Source organism: Aureobasidium pullulans (genome assembly GCF_000721785.1).
Source record: "Aureobasidium pullulans EXF-150 unplaced genomic scaffold scaffold_59, whole genome shotgun sequence".
Lineage (NCBI taxonomy): Eukaryota > Fungi > Ascomycota > Dothideomycetes > Dothideales > Saccotheciaceae > Aureobasidium > Aureobasidium pullulans.
Genome location: NW_021941079.1, coordinates 1 through 22,402, shown reverse-complemented (window position 1 = coordinate 22,402; position 22,402 = coordinate 1). Strand labels below are relative to the sequence as shown.

At 46.0% G+C, this 22,402-nt stretch overlaps 9 protein-coding genes across 9 annotated transcripts; 5 read left to right on the top strand and 4 right to left on the bottom strand.

The window, feature by feature from the left end:
• The first annotated feature begins 600 nt into the window (after positions 1-600).
• On the top strand, positions 601-2,481 carry M438DRAFT_370284 (multidrug resistance protein-like protein). Its single transcript, XM_029908176.1, has 2 exons — positions 601-860; positions 913-2,481. The coding sequence occupies exons 1-2, from the start codon at positions 648-650 to the stop codon at positions 2,416-2,418; spliced, it is 1,719 nt and encodes a 572-aa protein (XP_029754516.1). The 5' UTR covers positions 601-647; the 3' UTR covers positions 2,419-2,481.
• Positions 2,482-3,478: 997 nt separating this feature from the next.
• Positions 3,479-6,769, top strand: M438DRAFT_285957 (uncharacterized protein; the record flags this gene model as incomplete). The annotated part of the gene is made up of 3 exons (XM_029901572.1): positions 3,479-3,969; positions 4,087-4,376; positions 4,440-6,769. 3 exons carry the CDS (start codon positions 3,479-3,481, stop codon positions 6,767-6,769), a joined length of 3,111 nt encoding a protein of 1,036 aa, XP_029754515.1.
• Positions 6,764-7,863, top strand: M438DRAFT_350488 (uncharacterized protein; the record flags this gene model as incomplete). Its single annotated transcript, XM_029906647.1, has 1 exon — positions 6,764-7,863. A coding segment is annotated over exon 1 (667 nt), but the record flags the coding sequence as incomplete, so codon positions are not given.
• A 615-nt stretch (positions 7,864-8,478) lies between these two features.
• On the top strand, positions 8,479-9,354 carry M438DRAFT_360596 (kinase subdomain-containing protein; the record flags this gene model as incomplete). The annotated part of the gene is made up of 1 exon (XM_029907447.1): positions 8,479-9,354. The coding sequence occupies one exon, from the start codon at positions 8,479-8,481 to the stop codon at positions 9,352-9,354; it is 876 nt and encodes a 291-aa protein (XP_029754513.1).
• A 76-nt stretch (positions 9,355-9,430) lies between these two features.
• Positions 9,431-10,014, bottom strand: M438DRAFT_285950 (uncharacterized protein; the record flags this gene model as incomplete). The annotated part of the gene is made up of 2 exons (XM_029901571.1): positions 9,431-9,881; positions 9,944-10,014. 2 exons carry the CDS (start codon positions 10,012-10,014, stop codon positions 9,431-9,433), a joined length of 522 nt encoding a protein of 173 aa, XP_029754512.1.
• An 831-nt stretch (positions 10,015-10,845) lies between these two features.
• M438DRAFT_340751 (uncharacterized protein) lies at positions 10,846-11,985 on the top strand (the record flags this gene model as incomplete). Its single annotated transcript, XM_029904355.1, has 4 exons — positions 10,846-11,215; positions 11,268-11,381; positions 11,442-11,574; positions 11,628-11,985. The coding sequence occupies 4 exons, from the start codon at positions 10,846-10,848 to the stop codon at positions 11,983-11,985; spliced, it is 975 nt and encodes a 324-aa protein (XP_029754511.1).
• A 43-nt stretch (positions 11,986-12,028) lies between these two features.
• M438DRAFT_285938 (nuclease s1) lies at positions 12,029-13,088 on the bottom strand (the record flags this gene model as incomplete). Its single annotated transcript, XM_029901568.1, has 2 exons — positions 12,029-12,695; positions 12,766-13,088. 2 exons carry the CDS (start codon positions 13,086-13,088, stop codon positions 12,029-12,031), a joined length of 990 nt encoding a protein of 329 aa, XP_029754510.1.
• Positions 13,089-14,100: 1,012 nt separating this feature from the next.
• On the bottom strand, positions 14,101-15,283 carry M438DRAFT_330030 (chondroitin AC/alginate lyase; the record flags this gene model as incomplete). The annotated part of the gene is made up of 2 exons (XM_029903277.1): positions 14,101-14,588; positions 14,660-15,283. The coding sequence occupies 2 exons, from the start codon at positions 15,281-15,283 to the stop codon at positions 14,292-14,294; spliced, it is 921 nt and encodes a 306-aa protein (XP_029754509.1). The 3' UTR covers positions 14,101-14,291.
• Positions 15,284-18,977: 3,694 nt separating this feature from the next.
• M438DRAFT_378961 (uncharacterized protein) lies at positions 18,978-20,419 on the bottom strand (the record flags this gene model as incomplete). Its single annotated transcript, XM_029908863.1, has 8 exons — positions 18,978-19,025; positions 19,077-19,249; positions 19,283-19,309; positions 19,400-19,475; positions 19,545-19,637; positions 19,671-19,750; positions 19,823-19,919; positions 20,354-20,419. The coding sequence occupies 8 exons, from the start codon at positions 20,417-20,419 to the stop codon at positions 18,978-18,980; spliced, it is 660 nt and encodes a 219-aa protein (XP_029754508.1).
• Positions 20,420-22,402: the final 1,983 nt, after the last annotated feature.

The window sequence follows — 22,402 nt, the reverse complement described above, 5'->3', positions numbered from 1 at the left end:
TGTTTAAAGCATCTTCCAGGCTTCAACCTGCTTGGTGTTGTGCTGTGGAATTTCCGATCCGTCTGGACATGTCTCTGTCCCTTCATCGCACTCCTTCTCGTCCTTCGTCTCGACTCATAACTCTCCAACATGAGCGTCATCCCAACACACTCTCACCGCACACCATCAAATCAAGCCACATCCATCAACTTTCACCGGCTTCCTGACTGTTCCTGACCCGACGCACCCACAAAGGGACTGCCGGAGGTACGTCATTCCAGATCTCGTCCGATAAAGTTGGGACCCCGATCCTTTGAGACGATCCGGAAACGGGTTTCGCTCCCCTCCGAGCAGCAAAAAGCCCTTTTTGTCACCAAAACATCATCGATCCGCACGGCTTTTGTTTCCTTGTCGTCTTTTCCTTCTGTCTTCTCTCACCTTTCCATCGCGTGGGCCTCCGCGGCTTCAGCGAATTGGCAGCTTAGAAATGATGATTTTGCGTCCGATGATATCATCACTTTTCACTAATCGCTGGCTAGACAATACATTTTCTCGACACCCTTTTATCGTATATAGGTAGGTCGTGCTGGTAGTTCTCCTTTCTCCACCATCCTTGCTACACATCGACCTTGCCATACCAGGGTTTTACCTGGCATCCTATTCATAAAATGGCTCTCTTCAAGGACACCACCTTTGGCTTCCTTATGCGCAACATTTCCGGTGGCAGACTTTTCCCATACGAAGATTATTACAATGAGGAACTCCGTGAGAGTTGGTTCAACGCTGGACAGATCAAGGATGAAGAGTCCTCTGACGACGAGGAAAAGAATGGAGCCAAGGGCAAATATTTGCTCATCGACTTCCTTGAGAACGACCCCGACGTAAGTCGCATTGGCAACCTACTTGCCCTGAGTACGACCTAATTTGTTACAGAACCCGCTCAACTGGTCCACTGGCAAGAAGTGCTTTGTGACTTTCTGTCTCTGCTTCCTGACTCTCTCTATCTACATCGGATCCGCCATCTACACTTCTGGTCTACCATTCTTGACGGAGGCCTTCGGCGTCTCCACTGAGGTCGTCACCATTGGTCTGACTCTTTACGTTTTGGGCTACGGTATTGGACCTATGATCTGGTCTCCTCTCTCGGAAATTCCCCAGATCGGCAGAAACCCCATTTACATCGGCACTTTGGTTGTCTTTGTCTTCTTCAACTTCGGAGTCGTGTACGCAAAGAACATCGGCATGCTGCTCGCCTTCCGTTTCCTTACTGGTTTCTTCGGTTCTCCCGTCCTTGCTACAGGAGGTGCTTCGCTGGCAGACATTTTCCCCCCCGCCAAGCGTGCCTATGCTCTTTCCATCTACGGTATCGCCAACATCATGGGTCCCACCATTGGTCCTGTCGTCGGTAACTGGGCTGCTCAGTTCGAAGGCTGGACTTGGCCGATCTGGATTCTGATTTGGATTTCTGGCCCCTGCCTCGTCTTCTTGATCTTCTTCTTCCCAGAGACCTCGGCAAACAACATCCTTTACCGCCGCACCAACCGCCTCCGAAAGTGGCAGGAGAAGAACAACGGTCTGGAAGGCAAGCCTTACGACAAGATCAAGTGCCAGCCTGAGATCATGGGTGAAAACATGTCCGGTGCCGACATGGCCAAGATGACTCTCGTCAAGCCTTTCTCCCTCACTTTGACCGAGCCCATCGTCTTCGCACTTAACCTGTACATTGCTCTCATCTACGCTGTACTTTACTGCTGGCTGGAGTCGATTCCCATCGCCTTTGAACAGGTTTACGGATTCAGTCTCGGCATCACTGGACTCTGCTATCTCGGTATCTGTGTTGGTGGTCTCATCTGCATTCCTCCTTACTGGTACTACAACTACTACTACGTCGAGAACCGCTTCTCGGAGGATGGTACTCTTCGTCCCGAGATCAGACTGGAGCCTGCCTTGGTCACTTGCTTTGCTCTACCTATCTGTCTGTTCATGTTCGGCTGGACCGCTCGCGTGGATGTCCACTGGATCGTTCCCATCATCGCGACCGCCTTCTTCACCATCGGTGCCTTTGGTGCCTTCTCTGGCGTCCTCAACTACCTCGGTGATGCTTACCCTGCGGAATTCGCCTCCATCTCAGCCGGAAACGACTTTTTCCGCTCATGCTTCGGAGCAGCCTTCCCTCTGTTTGCCCGCCAGATGTTCAGCACTCTTGGCCTGAACTGGGGTAACTCTCTACTTGGTTTCTTGACCATTGTCTTCATTCCGGTCATCTTCGCCTTGTGGTGGAAGGGTGACAGATTGAGAGCTCGCAGCAAGAAGGCTACTCAAGAGTACTTGAGCAAGAAGGATGAGGGCAAGAAGAACAAGAACAATGATGGCGAGAAGAGCGATGACGAGAAGACTCAAGTTGGCAGTGACGAGGACAAGGAGAAGGACAATGCATAAAGGAACATGCTATTGACACGAGCGACGATATAGACTAATTTGTAATATATAACGATAACGACTGTACTTTTACTTGACAAGATCCATCACTGGCCCCATCTCAACATCCTGGTGACCGAAGAGTTGTATAGGAACAGCATTCCGAAAGACCAGGATAACGATATCAGCCGCTCGTACCGAGATAGATAGGGCATCCTCCCCCACACTGCCATTTTGAGTTGTTGCACGACTCGAGAGCTCCCATGCAGGTCTGGAAACCCACACTGGGATTGGCTATTACGCGGTATGCACTGAACACAAGTCACGCTTTGTAGCTCGAACGAGCAGCCGAAAACCCATTAAAAATTCAATATTGGCGACAAGAAAATCAACAAAAGCGGATGCTGATGGAACAGGGGAGGTTCGCCAAGACTTCCGTCGCTTCTCCGAACCTGAGGCTGAAAAAACGTTTGAGCTGTCGATCGTCGTCATGCGGCTGCAGAAAGTTTATCGGCGACAGGTGCCGCTCTTCTGCAGCAAATTGCTTCCTTGGTCCTCTCGCTCTGGTTCGAATACTGTCGACTGTACTGTGAAGCGCTGCTGTATGAATCGCCACGGCACCGTCAACCCATGTAGACGGTCAGGGAAGGCGCGACACTCTCTTTCATCAGTTCGACGATTGCCTCAACTCCTTGGTCCAGCACAAGCGGAAACAACAGCGGCGTCATGTCGACTTCAGGCGCCTCGGACTCGGTGCAAGAGTGGCTTCGTCTAAGAGCTTTGGCAAGGTACGACAGGTGTGGAGGAGCATGAAGGAGTGCGAAGAAGAGGAGGAATGAGAACAAGCATGGAGAGGATGAGCCGAGTCAAGAGGAGGACAGAGCAAGAGCAAAGAGGACAGAGACAAGAGGACAGAGGACAGGCAGTACCGCACGGCTGACACTCGTGGGCGCGCCACAGATACTTTGCACCAAACAACATCACCGCCGACCTCGTCAATGCCGAACGCAGCGAGCCCCTGCCACCAGAACTCGCCTCTTCCCCCCTCCTCACCGCCATCACGCAGAACGGCTGCCTGCGCATGAACTGCGACCGCGCCTACGTCTCGCTCATCGACTCGTCCACCCAGTACATCCTCTCCGAAGCCACCAGGACCATCTCGATCCGCGACAGCACAAAGTTCGTCGACCCACAAGACACCCTCTTCCTCGGCGTCCAGAGTCTGAACAAGGAATATGGCATCTGCCCGCAGTCCGTCGACATCTTCACCGACCGCACCGGTCGCCGTGCCATCAGGTCCCACGAGGTCGTCGCCAACACCTCCCGCTATGTCATCCGCGACTTGCGCCAGCTCGCCCAGTACAAGCACTGCCCCTATGTCGTCGGCTTCCCACACTTCGTCTCGTACGCAGAGGTCCCTGTTAAGAGCGCTTCCGGCCACATCCTCGGCACCTACTGCATCATGGACAACAAGATCCGCGAAGACTTCTTCAACGACTCGACAATCGACATCTTGAACGACATTGCTGCTTGTGTGAGCGAGCAGTTCGAGCTCCACGCCATCAAGCAAGAGTCTCTGCGAGGGGTACAGATGATGAGGGGCTTGTCCGAGTTTATCGAGAGCAGGAGATCAAGAAGAGACAGTGTCGGAGCCACAACAAGACGTTCCTCTTCAAACAGCCAACACAGCTTCATCGACTACCTGGATCTCCCACCTGCCCAATCGGATGCGACACTGTCACCCAGCCCCTTGCTCTCCGACAAGCAGAGCCCGAATGACACCCCGATGCTGGACGTTACTCCGTCAACTTCCATGTCCGACCTCTCATCCTTACCCAGTCCCAACATCGCTCTGGATGAAGTCAAGTCTTCAAGCACTGGTCAACCCTTGTCGGCCAGTCAACCGCTGAAAGCCATCTACTCTGGAGCTGCGAACCTCATCCGAACTGCTATGGATATCGAGGGTCTGATGTTCTTGCGTGGCTCTGCCGAGAACACCATTAACGACTTCGCAAGCCAGCCCTTGAACCACGCCTCATCAGCAAACCCCAAGCCCAACAGCCGAGTCGCATCCTCGATTTGCGAGGTCCTTGGAGACTCTATCGTACCCGGGGGTTCCGATCCTGGCTCACCTCAGCAGCCATTTGCAATCAACGACGCTTCCCTCAACTACCTCATCCGGCACTTCCCTCGGGGCTGCGTCTTCGTCGCCGACACTCAAGGCAATCCCATTTTCGAGAAGGAAGGTGCTTTCATTGCCCAAACTTATACTCATCGCACATCGTCCATAGCCGTCGAGGTCTCTGGCCAGCTGCAATCGCTGATTCGAAAGGCGGGATCCCTGATCTTCCTTCCGCTATGGGACAATGTAGAAGATCGTTTTATTGTTGGCATGCTGGGCTGGTCAAGCAATCCCACCCGTGTGCTTGGAGAACAGGACATGACGTGCCTGTCAGCCTTCGGAAACACCTTTATGACCGAGATTGCCAGGACCGAAATGACAGAGCTGGCACGAGCAAAGTCTGACTTCCTCTCGTCCATCAGTCATGAGCTTCGTTCACCACTCCATGGAATTCATGCTGCCGTCGATCTCCTCCAAGACCCCCAGAACGACTCCAAGTCTGAACTGGTTGAGATGATTCAAAGCTGTTCTTCGACACTGCTCGATACTCTAAACCATGTCCTTGACTTTTCCCGAGTCAACAAACTCACTGACGACGAGCCCCACCCGGAGACGCTTTCCTGTGGCGAAACACAAGAGCTTGCCCAAAACGCCTTTGGAGATTACAGTCAAGAGTATCTTTGCGATCTGGTTTTAGGGGTAGTCGAGGGATTACACTTCGGTCAAGCCAAGCGAAAGGCTACTTATAACAAGATGCAAAACACGCCTATCGGTCAATCTGCAGGCCCCGACTTCTCCTTGAATTCGGCCCTGCTTGTCGATGGTGCCAACAACAGCTCATCGACCACAGCTGGACCAACTGTTGCAGTTTATGTCGACATTGAGAGCCGAGCAGACTGGTGCATGATGCTTTGTGCTGGCGCCTGGAAACGGCTGGTCATGAATCTCTTCGCCAATGCTCTCAAGTACACGAATGAAGGTTTCATCGAAGTTGCGTTGAAAGTTATCAAACACCCGGACAATCCAGTCAAGCGCACTGCCCATCTTATGGTGAAGGACACCGGCATTGGAATGGCTCCCGAGTTTGTGCAGCGCAGCCTATACCAGCCTTTCGTCCAGGAAAACCCCATCGCTGACGGGACCGGGCTTGGACTCAGCATCGTCAAGAAGATCATTCAGGACTTGCAGGGTACCATTGATGTACAAAGCACACAGGGCGTTGGAACTCGCTTTGATGTGTTTGTACCAATCCCAGATTATGACGAAGCAAAGCACCCATCTCTGCCCAATGGTGGCGACAGATTGGACCCGAAAGCGATACTGAAGGGTCGCTCTATTTGCTTGCTCTCGCCCTCGAACAAGCCTGACCTCAATTCCTCACCTGCACAACTGGACTTGCAAATGAGACGAACAGCAGCAATGCACTCATGTGTGCAGTCCATTACGCGGCAGTGGTTTGGTATGGATGTCATGACTTGCGGCAAACTGGAAGACGTCACCGCAGATATCGTCATCGCGGAAGAGTCGCTCATTGCCAACCTACTTGCGACAGATCCTGAGCTCTCGACGAGACTCGGCAAGCAACGCCTGATTCTGGTTGATGCCAATCCTGGCAAGAAGCTTTTGTCGAATGCTGTCATTCTGCCGTACCCGATTGGTCCAAAGGCACTTGTTCGCGCCCTCTCTTCCAGCTTGACTGAGCCTCAACATCTTTCACTCGAAAGCGTTGTTGTATCGGATCCTATGACGACGACACCATTGCCTCCAACCACGACCGCGTTCAGTCCAGATCTTGAGCCATCCTTGAAGAAGGCCAAGAACATCACCACAATCGCGACGGAGACCACAGCACCACTGAAAGAGGACATCACTCTTGCACAAAATCAACAGCACTTCCTCCTTGTCGACGACAACGCCATCAATCTCCGTCTTCTGAGCACCTTTATGAAGAAGCTTGGCTTCTCTGCTGAGACCGCCGTCAATGGACTGGAAGCTTACGAGAAGTTTAAGTCTACGAAGTTCACCACAGTTCTGATGGACATCAGTATGCCTGTCATGAATGGTTTCGAATCAAGTCGCGCAATCAGAAGTCACGAGGCTTTGCAAGGACAGCTCAAGCCTGCACGGATCATTGCGTTGACAGGACTTGGATCAGAGGCTTCGAAGCAAGAGGCAAAAATGAGTGGCATTGACGAGTTCCATACAAAGCCTGTCAAGTTCGGTGCTTTGAAAGAGTTGTTGCAGAGATGATGATATCTGCCACGACATGGCGCATCGATTCGATGCGATATCCACTCTCTTCCAGTCGGTCCCTGCATGGTGCGACATTGCCAACAGGCTGTCAGGCTTACCTTGATTTGAAGAAAGGAACTCATCGAGGATCCAATGCGAAAGCAGTTTCGGTGCATATCGACGGCAGAGGCACGGGACTTTGGACCTCCGGCAGCTTGGGAGCGGTTTCTTGGCAGACATCATGTCTACCCTTCTGTCAGGCTCCCCTCACTTGTTACTATTTGGACTTCAACACATGACTGCTGCCTCGATACCCAGCCCTGGAAACTGAACAGAAGTCATCAGCCGCATGCAAACGATGGGATCAGGAACCAACACCAGTCTTGAATTCTGTCCATTCATCGACGTCAAGCTCTCCATCACCCCTTCAACCCACAGCTTCACCCAACCTAGCCCGCCGATCCTTACAATGGTATTGACCTCTCGCGCCACCAGACCTATCACTTTTTTCACCTGGGATACCCCTTTACACTTTAATCGAGCGCTTACCAACAACGGCGTCACCATCACTGATATTGCAATCAACGAACCCGTAAAAACAACACGCCTCTTGGTGCAAAGAGTAGCCATTAACCGCATCCGTGGCTCTTTTGACGAAGAGCTCTATCTTACCCTCCTCCCCAACATCCCCGTCACCCTCTCGAGACCTTTTGGCAGGGGCAATTCGGGCACAGTCAAGCCATTGCCCAAGTCTATCGTACAGAAAGGTTGGGAACTCGATGACAAGGGCAACCCAATGAAGATTCGCAGATCTCAGAGTGCGACGGGAGTTGATGGATTGGAAGCCGGGAAGGAGTATCGCGTCGGTTTGAATATGGAGTTGCTTGAGAAGTGCAAGTGGAGCTTTGCGACTAAAGATGAGGTATTGGTTGATCGGGGAGACAAAGGCCCATCTCCATCTGATTATGCTTGGGAAAAAGGGGCATTGGACTTTAGCGTTGTTGAGACTATGATCAAGGTTGTAGAGTGAGAAGGTGGTCAAGTATGCTTGACTGCTTTGTAAGGCTACCATGTTTTCGGTACTCAAGCAGAATTTGATATCGCCGTCTTAGCCCGGAATGCTACGAGATCCAAGTCACAACCAATTTCCTCGGCCACGCCTTGCTCACATGGCAACTCTACCTCTCCTCTTTGCAACTACGCTCTATGCGACATTCAAAGTGCTGAGGCCGGAGGATGGATGTAATAGTTCATCAAGGGGTGCGACCGTGCAGAGAGAGTCGTTGCAGAATGGTGTTTACTATTCTCCGGACGAAGAGCATAGGATGCAGACGAGATGAACCAAGGATAGGGAGTTGTCGGATATATCTTGAGAGTGGAATGAAGAACCTCTTCAACGTTACTTAATTCAGTTGAAGTTCAATCTATTCGGTCTGCTTCAGGTCCGTTACGATATCCTGATGGCTGGGACCGTCGTGCAAGCAAACTGCGACCTACGAGTATACCAGAGTGGGCGGACGCGGTGGACCCTGTGTTTTCTTGGCCAAGAGATTTGGCCGCTCGGGAATGAAAACACGCCCACCTTGCTCCTAGTCACCTGTGAGACTTGCACCACGATTTCTTGATCACCATTCGTCTCCGCCTTCGTACGATCTTTCGTCTTGTATCGGCGCATGCTTTGATCCATTGATGTCCATGTGAGATCATCGCGAGCAGCGAACGCAGACATGGCCGCGGCGTTAGCGGCCGACGAGGTTCAGCCTCTCGACATCCAGAACCTAGCCATCAACGATTCCACATTCAATCGCCTCCTTACAAGACTCGCACTGAAGACTTGGGGAAGGTTGTACAAGTCTGATGGCTTTTGTAGCCCCATATCGAGAAAGAAGATAGTCAAGACTGGCCCTTACGTTCATTTGACCGAAGCCGCGACCATGAGGTACATCGCCGAAAATACATCAATCCCAGTACCGAGAGTGCATTGCGCATTTGCTCACAAAGGTCGCTCTTTCATCGTGATGGAGCGTATCCATGGGGAAGAGATACCCGCCGCTTGGAATCGGCTTGGAGAGGAGGGGCGAGCGAAAATCTTCGCACAGCTCAAAGGCATGATCGAGGAAATGAGGTTTTTGGAACCTCCGCCGGGCACTGGAGTACAGAGTTGCGTTGGAGGCAGTCTCTATGACTCACGAATGAACAGAAACGAAACTCGCTTCGGCCCGTTCGCGACCATTCAAGACTTTCACATCTGGCTTCGAAAAGGCTTTCGCTCCACCGACCGTACACAATCTAGCAATCTGGAAAGCTCTGAAGAGAAACAGCTGGAAGAAATGGAAGCTATGCAGGATGGTCCATGGCCACACCCTGTTTTCACACATGCTGATCTCAACCCATCCAACATCTTGGTTCGAGGCGAGGAGGTTGTAGGCATCATTGATTGGGAATTTGCAGGTTGGTATCCGCACTATTGGGAGTACACTTCCGCATGGTTTGGAAACCTGGTCAGGACTGGTTGGCAGGATTGTCTGAGCCGCTTCCTCGAGACGTTTCCCGCAGAGTTCGAGATGGAGAAAACACGAAACAAGTGGTGGGGTGAATTCTGATTCATCCCCTCTCTCGATGCGACGCCGCCATACCCAGTTAAGTCCTCGACAAAACAACGTATCAAACAACTCGAACTCATGGAACGGTCTCCTTCTCTTCCAGCATATCCCACATCGGTCTGGGTTTAGCTATGATATCCTCTTGCTGGTATCTTCCCGCCGCAGTCTTTTGAGCCACATAATCCCTGGCGGTCCGCTCGATCTTCTCCCAACTCAACTGGGCGGTCCCAACAACTTGTCCATCTTTTTCCAATTCTCCCAACGCATTCTTAATCCAGGTTCGGCATCTCCACTCAGGGTCATTCTGAATAACAGGCACGTTCTGCAGAATCCGTTCAAGTCTTTCAACATCTTCGACTTTGGCGATCATGATACGTGCGAGCAGATTGTTGGTGAAGCGAACATTCTTAAGGTCGGCTTTCTCGTATTGCCACCCGACGTGGGGAGGGTTGGTAACATGGTAGCGTATGCCTGGAACTACTTTGGAGCTTTCCTTTTTCGGTCCGACGATGAAAGCCCAGTGGTATCTGCAGACAGTCAGTTGTCACGATGTCCACTGCATACACTCCATTTGGCCAGGATTCCTTACTTGCGCTCCTCGCTGTTGGAAACACCACTTGGGTACAGAGCAACATACAGGCGTGGCTTTCCGGAGGGCATCTGACTTAAAGACAAGTTTGATCACAGGTTTCGCCAGTCGAAATGATCAGTTTTTATGACCACATGTGGACATCGCATGGTTGGACGCTGAGACGAACACCTTATGTATCTGCTCCTAGGACAAAGATAACTGTGGCTAAGCATCCTCATGAAACACCAACTGCATAATAGACGCCAGACTGCTTCATGAGAAAGGCTTTGCTCCAGCGAATCGCGACGTAGTACGTTCTTTGCAGCGCTTATGTCGCGCTTTGTCCTATCGCATTGATGACAGTTTGGTCATCCTGGGTGACTCACTTCAGAGAGACAAGTCCCCTTTGTTGTCGGTGATTACTAGAGTACCAGGCTTAAAAGTTTGTTATAGATGATGACCAACACATCAAACAGTCCTACGTCGCGCCCAGGAGGCTAATTACGCGGTTCCACGTGCTCGTGCTCGTGCAGTTTGCTCTTTCCTATCAATGGCTAGGCTTGCGAGATGCTTTTGTTGAGCTACGATACTTTGCATCGGGATAGTCTGGCAGTCACTTTTCTTTTGTCAAGGAAAGCAAGATCAAATCATTCTTAGTTGCGCTCGCAGACGACTGGATTTCGCAGCCTGAAATGCGACGCAGATCATCACATCCGTCCGGCGCTTACCTGCAGACGCTGCTGCCTGGGGAAGGAACGACCTTCAAGAATGATTAGGCAACACGATACTGTGCCCTACCTGCGATAAGGGTATCAGGCACCCGAATTCTTCGCCTCGTGTAATCGAATCGGCGAATCACAACGCTACTTACACCTTTCTCTTTGCAACTCCATGCGTAGCTTCACTCGAGATAGCTCACTATGACTGCGCTTACTGAAACCACAAGTCTCTTGCCTCCACGCGACACGGAAAATCAGCCAGCAAATATTCACGAAGCCGCAACTCGAAGTCTCAGCAAAGATGCCGACATCTTCACCCGTGCCGGAAAGCTCACCATCTTGCTCGCAGGGATTTTCACTGTGATGTTCCAGTTCGCCGACATCCTCCGCTTCGCACCCTCCATGCGCCTCTTTGAACTCGGATACTGCAGACAATACTATCTCAAGCACAACCAAGGTTTCATCGACGCCGGTGGAAATGTTTCCGAACATCTTTGCAAGATAGGAGAAGTCCAGGAACAGCTTTCGCTGCTGAAGGCATGGCTTGGTAGTACTTCGGAAGGCGCTGTTGGTGAGAGTGGTCCTTTTCCATGATGGAAGTTGTGGCGACTGATAAAATTCAGGGCTTCTGTTGGTCATACCGTACGGTATGTTGGCTGAAGTCAAAGGCGGTCGATTTGTCGCAGGTCTCAACTTGATCGGGTATGCCCTTTCGAGTGTGTGGATTCTCATATTTTGTAACTTGTTTCTTGTCTAGCTGTTACTTCTTCGAGAACAAAGACTGATCAACCTATTAGCCTTCTGCTGGAACGTCTTCCCGATCAACGCAATTGTGGTATCCCCATTGCTCAGAGCTATTGGTGGTGGCGCACCTATATCTTCCGCCGTGATACTTGCAACTGTTGCGAATGCAGCGCCAACATCAGAGAGGTGCGTATCTCAGCTCATACCAGACTCACCCAGGGCTGACATGCTATCGATAGGTCAACAGTCTTCCTCCTCATGGGGGCTGCTGAGCTCGTTACGGAAATGATCATGCCCTTGATCAGCGCTGCCTTCATGAGCAAAGGTTTCATGTACTCACTTATCATGCTGGGTTTTGTATTTGAAGCTCTTGCCTTGATCGCAGTCTATGCGATCCCTCTCGATACAGTGAAGAAGTCATCGACCGAATATCAAGAGATTGACCAACAGGAGAGCCAAGATCAACAATCAGTCCTCCCCGACGCCGATGACGCGCCCAAGAAAGGACTGGCACGTCTTCCCCACTCAGGGTCATTCTGGATAACAGACACATTCTGCAGAATCCGTTCCAGTCTCTCACGCGCACGGGCTAGCTAAACCTCTCCTTACGCCGCCCATAGTATCATTTCGAAGCCTTTATCTAGTGCTTACATCCATACCCAACGGCCTCACGCACTAATTTAGCCTTGCTCAATGGTCTGGTATCCGGCAGTAGATCGGCTCCGCTCATGTCTACGTCGTCCTGGACAAGGCGTTTGGTGAGCACCTTCTGATTCTTCGCAATAGCATCCAAGTAGGCGGCCAGTCTTACACCAGCCCTAGCAATCTGGAGTTCGACAACCGAGATAGCCGAGGCGTAGTAAGCTCCGCTAAGGTCGACGTCCTCAACCGCGGCTTGGCCATTAGGCATGACGGTGGAACACACGTAGGCGTTAGCCTCAGAAGCCCAATCAAGAGCGGTCGTGACCGGATCAGTAACGTCCAAGCCCTTAGTCCAGCTCGCGACCTGGGATGCGTAGATGCCGCTCTTGGTGGCAGTGTTGAGGGTTTGAGCCCAGGCTTTGGCATCGGAGAGAGAGTAACCGCCGACGAACTTCTCGGGGATCTCTGTATCCCAGATGTGGTGCAGGTTGGTTGAGGCTCCGGCAAAAGTGACGTCGATATCGTTGCCACCGATCTCGAGGGCTTCGTCGTGCAGAGGCTGGTGAATGTCGCCGACAAAGTGAACGAGGAAACGGAGCGCGTGGTTGACTTCGGTGTTACTCAGAGTGGTGGAAACGACACGTTGAGTGTAGTTTGCAATAGCACTAAACAAGAGAAGCAAAAAGATCACATCAGCCGCTAGAATCAGACAAGAGGTACGTCTTGTAGACCCACCTAACAACACAGCCCTTCGCTCCACAGTCGCGGTCATAGTCCACACTACACAACGAAGGTGGACTATCTTCTGCGTCGATGAAGTGGAACGGGGCGCTGAAGGTTCCAGCAGCAGTGTAGCGGTAGGTATCAGCCCACGCGGCGATGCCCGCCAGGTAGGAAGTGCTAGTGTTGTCCAGAACACCCTGAGCCCAGGAGACCGTGTGCCCGGCCATGCGGTCCTGGGCAATGAAAGCCACGGTTTCATGGCCCAAAGTGCCCCAAGCGTTGGCGACGGGGAGAGCTGCGCTGAGCACGGCGGCAAAGGTGCGAATGTGAGGCATGCTGAAAAGGTAGGCTGGAGAAGGAGATGTCTGATGGTTTTCCACCGCTCGCATCTACCGCGCTGAGCCCGCGTCTTTATAGTTTGACTTGCAACGCATATCTGATCTTAGGAGTTCGCCTGCTCGCTCTCCTTGCCAGAGTTTTGATCTTCTTTGCATAGGATACACGCATGACAACGTGGCAATATCAAGACTGATGTTTGAGTTGCACTTCGTGCCTGCCCAAGGCGGACGGACTCGTAGCTTGCAAACACCATCTCCCGTGCTAAGATGAGTGGTCTGACCAATGACCTTCCTGAAGCAGCCAAGTGACGCGCCGATCTGCATGCGTGCACCGAGGCTTGATTGTGCTTGGCTAGAAAGATGTGCTTGATTGTTGCTTAGCTAAGAAGATTGGCGGGTCGAGGTGTGATAGATTTGTCGTCTTGGGTGTTCGGTATACGCCGTAGTATGAACGTGCGTGAGGAGATTAGCTGATTGCACTTCTACACCGCTGCTATATACGAATGATAGCGGAGCGGAGGTCGCCTATCTCACTTTCAAGATACCCCAAAACTACTACACATTTAACGCTAGACATGAGCGCGGCATGACAGGATACTGGGAGCAGCATGGAGTCGAACAGAGACGCAGGGGTTGTGCCGGAAGAGCTTGATCATGCTACTGGACATGTTACCAAGCGTGAAGCAGATTCTTCGACAGGTTTTCTGCTTCCATGTAAACAAGATTGACTTTCTTCTGGCTGTGACAAGTAATCTGTGTCTCATTGCTGGGTCGCTTGGCATGGGCATGGCAGACAGCGTACCCATCTTCTTCCTTGGTACCTGCACTCCATAAATCCCTTCTACTGCACAAACTAACAGTGAACCCAGGCCTCATGGTATTCACATTCGGATGCGGCTGCCGAGCAAGGTTCCAGTCCCTACTCAGTTCTTTTGTTGAGCGCAAGGATATGACTCAACTATACGCGATTGTTGCTCTGTTTCATGGGATTGGATCAATGATGGGTGCTGTTCTAGCCAATGTGGGTTTGACTCAGGGTATCCACTGAGGAGGCACGTGGCTGGGTCTGCCATTTTCCCTTGCTGCAGCTGCATATGGCATCTCATTTGTGGGCATGTTCGTGGCTCGTAGATAAATGGAGTCTGCTTTTGTAACGGAAACCACAGTCTGGTACATGGGTGTTCGGGCTGACGGAACTGCTCACTCCTCGTCGCATTTCCGGCGATACATCAAAGTCCCGTGTCCAAGAGCATCGAACCCTCCCGAGTTCGGACCGTAGTTACCGCCACCTCCTTCCACGCCGAGCTCAGTGTTCTGATTGACGTAGTCACGATATGCTGCACTCCAAGATGCATTCAAACCTTTGACATCCTCATAGTGCGCAACGAGCAATTCAAAACCAGGACGTATGTTGCCACGACTCTTGGTTGAGACGTTGTACTGGACGCCTTCGAAGCTGTCGTACGCAGTGTATGGTACTGTCTGGTTGACATTGTACTTTGCAGCATATTCAGCGCTGTAAGAAGCATGTCAGCAAAAGAGGGAAGCGCAAAGCTGATGAGGGAGACTTGCGCGTTCAAGATCATGCTTTCGTATGTCGCGAACAGATCGTTTCCTTGATTGAATCCTTGCTGTGCAATTACACCGAGCAGTGCAAAGTCAAGAGTCGCATGTCCTTGATCTCTCCCTGCTTCTTGGCCTTGCGTGAGGGTCTTTCCTGTGCCCTCTTCAGTAAAATTGGCGACTGCGAAGTTGGGTAGGGCACCATTTCCAGCACCAGTCAAGAAGTATTCTGTGGCGTAGTCGTACATTGTCTGATTGTCCGTGAAGATACCAACAGCCATGAGATTTGCGATGTTGCACAGATCCCAGTTGGCGTAATAATGCCCATGGAACTTGGAAGTTGGGTTGCCGTTGTGTTTCTCCAGAAACGAAAGACTCACGCTCGCAAAGATGTCCGTAAGAATGGTTCCGAAGTCATGTTGGCTTGAGATGTTCCATCCAGAGTAAGAGCGCATTAGTTCTGCAGCGTTCGCGAACTGATATCCATATAGTCCCGCTGAAAGATACAAATCGGTGCTTCCTTGGAGACCCTTGAGGGTCGAGCTGTATGCATTCAGAATGCGAACGGACGCATTGGCGGCGAGCTGCTGCCAAACGCTGCTCAACGGGACGCCTGCAGCATACTCCATGATTACGTATTCGCAGCCAACGGCGTTTGAAGGATCATCGTTCCAGTCGATGACACGAGGAATCGATATACTGGTATTTCTTTGCACTAAGAAATTAGCGAGGAACTAACTTGACTTCTCAATGTGAAAATCAACATACAACATCTTATCGTAGCGACCTTAGAATTCGTTATAAGACTTTTCGGCCCTGCGATTAGGGTTAGCAGTTTCGCCACTATCTGCTTGTAGAGTTAGTACTAGACAGATCGCTAAATTAGTCTACTAGATCGATCTACCAGATCGCTAGCTAGACTAGATCCTAAGTAGCGGTCTAGTAGACTAGTTTAGTGTACTAGATCTACTAGATCGATCTAGTAGATCTAGCAGACTATCTAGTAGTACTCTAGTAGTCTTCTAATTAGCTTAGCTAAACCTCGGGAGACCTTAGTCGAGGCCTTCTTAACAACGCGTCTAAATAAGCTATATTATAGCTACTATATAGCGACATAACCTTCTTAAACTCTAGCGGAGACCTTATAGAGCTCTTAGATACTCTCTTCCTCTAATCTACTCGAGTCTTAAAGCAAATACTTAGCTCTATTAACAACCCTTACGCCCTCCTCTAAGCTTAACACCCCTACTAAATTTTAACGACCTAACGACTTTAGAAGTACTACTACGTATATTAATACCTCTCGCACTATTAGAAAACCTTAATTACTACAAAGACGTCGACTTTACATAGATATTTAACTATAGCTAGCGAATGTAGGTTTAGGGCGTAGTTCCTAAGGCTTACTACTAGGTCTATCGCTCTTACTATAATAAACGTATTACTCGTTATGCCTTTAGCGTAGGCTATAGCACTATACCTAGCATTAATCATTTATCGATCTACAACATTACTATATATAGTGAAGGCTAGGCTAAACGTAGTCGCCTATCTAGTAGCTTTGCTGCTTCGTTAACTAAGAGCTTAAGTTATAGACAAGACATAGAGCGCTATAGGATAGTCTTCTACCTAGCTACTTAGAAGGCTCGAGTTATAGCTTTAATTTATTATAATAACCATGTATTTTAGCTTTTTAAATTACCCTATCTATAGGACCTTTTGCTTTTGCTTAATCTATTAGTTAGTTAGTAAGGTTATCTTGTAATATATAAGACAATCGCTAGCTATATCTCGTAGGTATATAATAGCTATATAGGCATTATTACTAAGAATCTATATGCCGCTACAAGTAAGATCTATCTATCCTTTAATCTATAGACTTTATGTAATCTACGTACGTTGTTAGGTGTTAATTATTACTTCGCTAATAAGTTTAGTAATCTAAAGACTTTCTTGCTAGCACTTCTATAACAACTTAGCCATTACTCTAGTATTAATATTACTAACAATATTATAGCAATTATTAAGCACTTTAACATTAGTAAGAGTATTAGCTACTTTATAACTAATAACGTAACAAATAACGACACCTATATCGAAGCTCTCGTCCTTAAATACAGGTTTAGCCCCCTACACTAACGCCTTTACTGCTCTAGCTATAAGATTAACCTTATAGCTTAAGCTATACTATAGAGTATAGACGAGGAAGCTTTCGAGAACGAGCTTATAGTAATCGACCTTAAGGACTATAACCTCTCTATTTAGCGTAAGAAGGGCCCTCTTAGTAAGATAAGAAACACTATTATCTAGATATAGTCCTCGCCTTAATGAAACGAGGCTTTTAAGCAGTTACAATAAGACTATCCTCTAATTAGTAAGATTAGCGAGCTTTATATGCCTAAAGACACTTAATAGAACTTAATGTTAGACACTATTAATGTTTTTATTAAAATTAGGCTAGTAGTTAAGGACTTCTATTATAAGGCGTATATAGAGTAGTAAGATTACTAGAACAAGATTACTAACTATAGTAGGAAACTACCTCTAGAGAAGCGCTATAAGAAGCTAGCCTTCCTTAACGACTTTATTACTTAAGATAACTAGTCTATTATTATTATATATAACGGACTTCTCTAGCCTCTCTACTAGGTAACTTAGCGTCTTAAGGGCAAGGGTAGAGGTGCTAGTTATAGCGCAATTTAGTAGGTAATCCCTACTATAGAGAAATTACTTACTTATCTTAAGGTTATAAAGCAAGAATACTTAATTATTCGGCTAACTTAGGATTATACTATAGTTAATTCTTAGACATCTACTATCTTCGATTCATAAGATCACTATAAACTAGTACTAGCACCTATTTGTACTAAACGTAGAAGGCCGAAATAGTCTTAAAGCTAGTCTTAATTAATGCCTCCTCCCCTTCCTTCTACTTACGAATCTCTAGCTAAAGATCTATTTAAAACTACGCTAGAATACTATATGCTTTATGTTAGCATTAACCTTATATAGTAGAAGTTAGATGAATACTACTTAAAGACTAACTAGTCACCTATATATGTCGTAGCATTTATGCTCTATCCTAGTCTAGAGTAGAAATGGCTTAAGAAGGTATAGCGAGGTCGCCCTAGTTAGATTAGCTAAGCTCGCGTTACAGTTAAGAAGTTATAGCTTAAATATGCTAACCTTCTAGTTACTACTAAGGACATAGAGTCTCTTATAATTAAAGATAACGCACGCTAGATAGATAATGACCTTCTAAGCAACTTCTCTAATGTTAAGAACAACATATCTACTAATAAATACTAGAAGTAGTATAAGGAAGGGCAATAACTAAATGAGTATAGACCTCTTAAGTTCTAGTTAATATAGCGTTAAAAGTAGGCCTACCCCCGTCTATTACGTATAGCTCGAGATCTCTTTATAATACTAGCAATATTAGATAAGCTAGAGCGTGTGTTCTCGAGTACTAGCCTTATAGTAACACCGCTACGAGGAAAGCTATCTATAAGAGCAATAGGTTAGACGTAGTATATTAAGAGCTAGATAAAGACTAGTATTATTATAAGGCTAAAGGGCTCGTTTAAACTTATAAATAGCGTGCCTTAAGAGGCTAAATGAATGACTCCCTTCTATCGACTAGCTATATTACCTCCTCTACTAAGACCCTCTATATAGTAACTAGACTAGACTAGATCGATCCGATCTACTAGATCTAGCTAGAGTAGATCGCTTAGTAGATCTAGTAGACTAGACTAGAGGTTAGGTCTAGTCTAATCTATCTAATGTCTACTCTAGACGTAGTATAGACTACTTAGAATAGTATAATCTCGTATCTAGTAACTATATTAAATGATCGCATTTTTCTTGTTACGCGAGATAGACACCTACTCTAATATAATGACTAGGATGTTAGGGTACTACTAATACACCTTCTATAGGTACTATATTATAGCACTACTATTACTACTATAGTAGTAAGGGTTAATATACGAGTCTATAACGTCACATCTATAGAAATATGCATATATAGGTATAAAGCATAGTATTCTAGAAAACTTTGCGCCTATCTTAATTTTCGTTTTAACTCTCTTTACCTTAATTTGTCGCAAATTTTTATACCTACAAGTAAAACATTCTTAAGCGACTACGTATTTAAGATAGTTAGGATAAAGTCTAACGTAAATACTAGAGGAACAGGTATATATACTATAAGACAACATCGCTATATATCTATTATAGCATTATAGGAAGCAATTTCCTAGCGTTCCTAAAGTTGATCTTATTCCTTAAGTTAAGCGTTATATTATAAGACTTAAGTTCTTATAAGAATGCTAGATATATAAGTAATAGTATATAAGGAAAGTTACTCTAAAATATCGTTAGTAAGATAGATAGATAGGAAGATAGGAGCTAGCTTACTCTATAAAGAATATGATCGTAAGGGACAAGCTTTAGTAGCATATTAAGTATAGTAGGTAAACTAGATAGAGTAAGGTCGTAATGAAAGCTATAGAAGGCCTTAACCATCTCCTTATAGGTAACACCTAGGCGAACTTTTATAGCTACATCTAGTGTATAGCTAAGTAGTGTTGCTAAGTAGCTAATAATGTAAGGGAGTGTCCTACTAGCGTAAGAGAGGATTACCTTATAGTCTAGAAAGTAGGTTCTAGTACCCTAAATAATTATATCTATAGCAGTCCTAGTTGTTTTATGTAGATAGTCGATTATAGGCTAAGGTATACGAGGGTTTATAGGATCTATATCCTTAGGGTAAGTAGGGTATACAAAGATAATATATTTCCTACGATTTATCTCCGCCTATATAGGATGTAGGTCTATATGTCTAAGATAAGTGTTGCCTTCTCTATAGCGTATAAATAGCGTTACGCTATTAGCGTGTAGCTTAGCTATAGCATAACGAATCTCCTTAAGGGCCGCTTTAGTATTAAGTAGACTTAGAAGGTTAGCAAAGAAGGTAAACTAAGTCGACTATAAATCTTAGATTCTTTTTACTTTAAGATTAAGCTTATAAGCGAGATTAGATGCGTCCTCTCCTTTAAGTATATAAGCTCCTAGCGCGGTTATAGAGAGGACTATAACCTATACGCCTAGACGATCTATTATATGCTCTAACTCGGCCTAACTCTAACTTAGGGTAGGCTAACCGCTAGGATCGCTACTAGCCTTTCTAACCGCCTCTATATAGAACTTAGGAACAAAGTAATAATATATATCAATTTTGTTTAATTCGAGAGCTTTAGGCTAGCTAATAGCCGCATTCTTAATTATATTAGCAATCGATATAGCTATAGTTATCTTTTAGCACTAGAGCTAAGAAAGTAAGAGAAAGGAGAAGTATTAGATAAAGCTATACTCGAATGATTAAGCGGAATTAATTAATAGGATAATGATACGAACCTACGCTATTTTAATCTATATAAGAGCGGGGTCGGCTTCGTTCTAAGACCTTCTAAGGTCTATGTCGGCGTTTAGAGCCTATATTAGCGGTTAAAGTTAGTAGCGCCATTATTACGACTACTAGTATTAAACTATATTAGATTCCTCTAATAGACATTAACCTTAGATTAGTATTATAACTACTATGTTAAACAATCCTACTATAGTTTTACGCTTAATTAATTTAACGAAAACCTCTAGCTTAAAAGAATGGCTATCTACGACGATATAGTCCTTACTACGAAGATAAAGCCTATAATAGTAGTAGCTGTTCTACTTATAGTCTTTCTAACGCTATTATACATTACTATCCGTCGTAAATTCCTTCCTATAGGTCTTCGTAACACTTAAAACGGACAGCTATCGAAACTTCTAGTAGGGCCGAAAGGCTAACTAATCGTAGGGAGCCTACGATAACTAAAGCAAGCTCCTAATAACGTTAAGCATAGATGGGTAAGTCGTTAATTAGGTTCGATTATAGGCTTAATTAACAAAGTATAGTAACGTAGTCTTACGGAGTATAGAGAGATAGCAACTATTTACCTCGGATTAAAGACCTACATATTTCTTAATAGTACTCGTATAGTTAACGAGATTATAGCTAAGCGAGGCTTATAAACAAATGGTCGATCTCTAATGCCTGTTGCTAGTGAAATACTTAGTAAGAGTAGTAGATCTCTACTTCTACCCCCTAGCGGCTAGACTAAGCATAGAAGTATTATATATAGCTTATTCAAATAGTATAGCTCTTAGATAGTACGGCGAGTAGTAAGAGCTTAAAAGCATATAGATAATAGCTAAACACCTAATTTAACCGTATAGATAGTATAGACATTACTATTACTACGCAAACTTAGTAGTATACTAGATCGCTTTTAGCGGTTGCCTTACTTAATTAGGCAAAGAGCTTAGCGACCTCTAGGATATTATTACGACCTTTATTAGTAGTATTAGTAGAAGTTTAGTTAACTAGTTTCCTAAGCTTAACAAGTTACCCTAACCTCTATAGCTCTAGCGCCCCTACTAGGAAAAAATAGGAAAATGGAACCTATAATAGTTAGTAGCAACCTATAATAGAATAGATTAAGTAGGGTACTACTCCCCCTTTATTCGTAAGGGACATACTTCTTAACCCTAAGTCTAAGTATATAGGCTTAGATTTGGACGCTATATACGTCGCTATATAACTAATTAAAGCTAGGAGTAATACGACTTATAAGGTTCTTAACACCTTTATAATGTCTATAGTATACTACCCTAATAGCTTCGTACGAGCCCGTCGAGAAGTTAACCTAATTTACGACTATAATAGTAGTCTAAGATTGCCTAACCTTACTAATCTTAAGAATATACCTTATATCTACGCAATTATTAAGGAACTATTATGATAGCGCCCGATTTTCTAGGTTACTCCTAACTATTATGCTACTATAGATATCGAGTTTAAAGGTTACATTTATACGGCTAGGATAGGGTTTATAATTAATGAAATCGCTATAAGAGATAAGTATAAAGAACCTAAGAGTTTTAAGCTAGAGCGCTAGTTAGACGGCTATAAGATAGACGTAGCGCATAGAATCTAGTAGTTTAGTAGAGGTAGTCTAAGTTATATTAGCTACTACTTAGCGTAGAAAGGTCTATCTATTAATATTGCTTATCTAGTATTCTACTTTAACTATACCCTAGTAAGGATATCGGCTAATCTAAATAATGCGGTTACTAACTTTAATAATAGGAAGGAGCGTTAGATAGCAAATGCCTAAATTATTACCTTACTATAGAGCCTTTCCTAGTAAAGATATCTATTAGACGTGAAAATTATAAACGACTTATTATAGAAGAGGCTAAGGCCGCTAGTATGTTCGAGATAAGTAGTATAGAGATCTAGCGTATTATATAAGAAGTCGTAAGATCTTACTATATTACCCTAAAAATTGTTATAACTAGCTATTTTAACTATACTACGTCCTTTTAATCCCCTTATTATTAAAAAGTGTAACGCTACATAATTGTGTAGACTATAATAGCTTATATTTTAACACTTATCGTATTTAAGCCTCCGTAATCTAATTTTTGTATATAATATCCTTCCTATAAGTCAAAAAGTATCGCCTAGTAGTTAGAAGCTAGAGCTCTAGGGGAAATAGTTATTAAGGGGTAGAACTAATATGTATGTTATAATTAAGTTAGTTAAATACTATTATAGTACGGAAGTCTTTATATTATAGCTTCTCTACATTACCTAACTTCCTCTTACTACATCTATTACCCTAACTACTATATTATAA